The sequence below is a fragment of the Priapulus caudatus genome, unplaced genomic scaffold, assembly GCF_000485595.1.
Source record: "Priapulus caudatus unplaced genomic scaffold, Priapulus_caudatus-5.0.1 Scaffold7887, whole genome shotgun sequence".
Classification (NCBI taxonomy): domain Eukaryota; kingdom Metazoa; phylum Priapulida; class Priapulimorpha; order Priapulimorphida; family Priapulidae; genus Priapulus; species Priapulus caudatus.
In genome coordinates this window covers 2,077-3,985 of record NW_014584948.1, presented here as the reverse complement: position 1 = coordinate 3,985, position 1,909 = coordinate 2,077, and the positions used below count along the sequence as shown (strand labels likewise).

At 40.6% G+C, this 1,909-nt stretch overlaps 1 protein-coding gene across 1 annotated transcript in view; it reads left to right on the top strand.

Moving 5' to 3' along the window:
- Window positions 1-219: 219 nt before the first annotated feature.
- The window catches only part of LOC106820165, a gene marked incomplete at its 3' end in the record, with an annotated part of 3,585 nt that continues 1,895 nt past the window's right edge, over window positions 220-1,909 (top strand). The window contains exons 1-3 of the mRNA XM_014824708.1: window positions 220-284; window positions 1,191-1,332; window positions 1,578-1,740. Of these exons, the coding sequence (XP_014680194.1) occupies window positions 1,204-1,332; window positions 1,578-1,740 (292 nt within the window). The remainder of the gene's footprint in view (window positions 285-1,190; window positions 1,333-1,577; window positions 1,741-1,909) is intronic.

The following is a 1,909-nucleotide window of genomic DNA, read 5'->3' as shown; positions in this document are numbered from 1 at the left end:
AAATAAGAGTTTAAGTAATGAGTGGTAATTAGGTGGTGACGTAATAGACTGTTTGTTTGATAGATATTAGATAGTGTTGTACACATTGCACGGATGTACGTAATAGGCTGTGTTTGCCTGTATGATAGATGGGGTGCGAACAGGCGGAGGCGAGCCGAGGGTTAAACCCTAACGGATGTCCGATCACAGGCACGTTCTTCGTCAGCCATCAGCTTCACCGACTACGCCGCCTGTACAATACCTGACGCCAACCTAGCCAACGAGGTCGCTTCCTTCTCCACCAGGTAAGCATATAGCAATCACCAGCGTAGATAGGCAATCCACCAGGTAAGAGATATAGCAATCACCAGGTAAGATAGCAATCACCAGGTAACAAACATCTACCAGCAGGTCAGATAAACTAGTATAATAAAAGCAGGCTTATATTATAATATATATATAATATACGCTGCTATATTACACTATATATATAATATATATAATAGAATATATATACTGCTTATATAATATATACGTGTAATAAGCAGGTATAATTATAATATATATATATATATATAATATACCTGCTTATTACACGTAGATATACTTATATATATATATATATATATAATACTGCTATAATATATATATACGTGCTAATAAGCCAGGTACATTATATATATATATATAATATATTAATATACCGCTTATTACACGTACTATATATATATATATATATATCATATATATATACTGCTATATATATATATATACGTGTAATAAGCATATATTATATATATATATAGTATATATATAATACTACCTGCTTATTAGACGTATATATATATACTATATATATATATACTGCCTATATATATATATATACGTGTAATTAAGCAGGATATATTATATATAGATAGATATATATATATATATATATATATATAATACGTGTAATAAGCAGGTATACATATATACTGTCTCTAACAACTCCGAATCTAATAAGGTCACGTTGCCCTCAGGCGGCACACGTTACTACACTATATTAACTGGTGTTTCACCCATATCCGACTGACTCTCTCTCTTTCTCTCTCTGTTTCCCTCTCTGTCTGTCTGTCTGTCTCTCTCTCTCTCTTTCTCTCGTTCTCTCTCTCTCCCTCTCCCTTCTTCCACCCAACGCTAACTTTCTCCCCCTGTCTGTGTTGATACAGTGGGAGCCCTGACATGTACTACTGGCGGGACATGGCGGGTAGAGCGTGGGAGGCGGAGGTGGCCGACCAGGAGAAGACGCTGGCAGTGCTCGCTAACGTGTTTCCCTTCGACGTGCGAGGAATGAAAGCACCGCTGCTGCAGGTACGCTGACGCTGACGCTGACGCTGACGATGATGATGATGCTGACGCTGAAACTCACGCTGACGCTGACGATGACGCTGACGATGATGCTGATGATGACGCCGACGATGAAGATGGCGATAAAAATGATGATGATGATGCTGACAATGATGACGATGGCGATGACAATAGCGACGATGACGATGGAGATGACGGTGACGATGATGATGACGATGGCCGTGACGGTGATGCTTGCTATGTTTCAGAGCGGCGGAGATGTACAGTTCGCTATGATGGAGAACCGACTCCTGAGTTACGACATGTCGCTGCCTAGCATGCAGGTGGCGCCACCGCTGTGGCCGTACACGCTCGACTACCGGTCCGGCCAGGAGTGTTCTATTCCTCCCTGTCCCACAGGCTCTCACCCAGGTACGTCACACGTGTATATATATATATTATACATATATAGACTACCGGTCCGGCCAGGAGTGTTCTATTCCTCCCTGTCCCACAGGTTCTCACCCAGGTACGTCACACGTGTATATATATATTTATTTATATCCTTCTCTTTCTCTCTGTCTTTCTCTCTGTCTTTCTC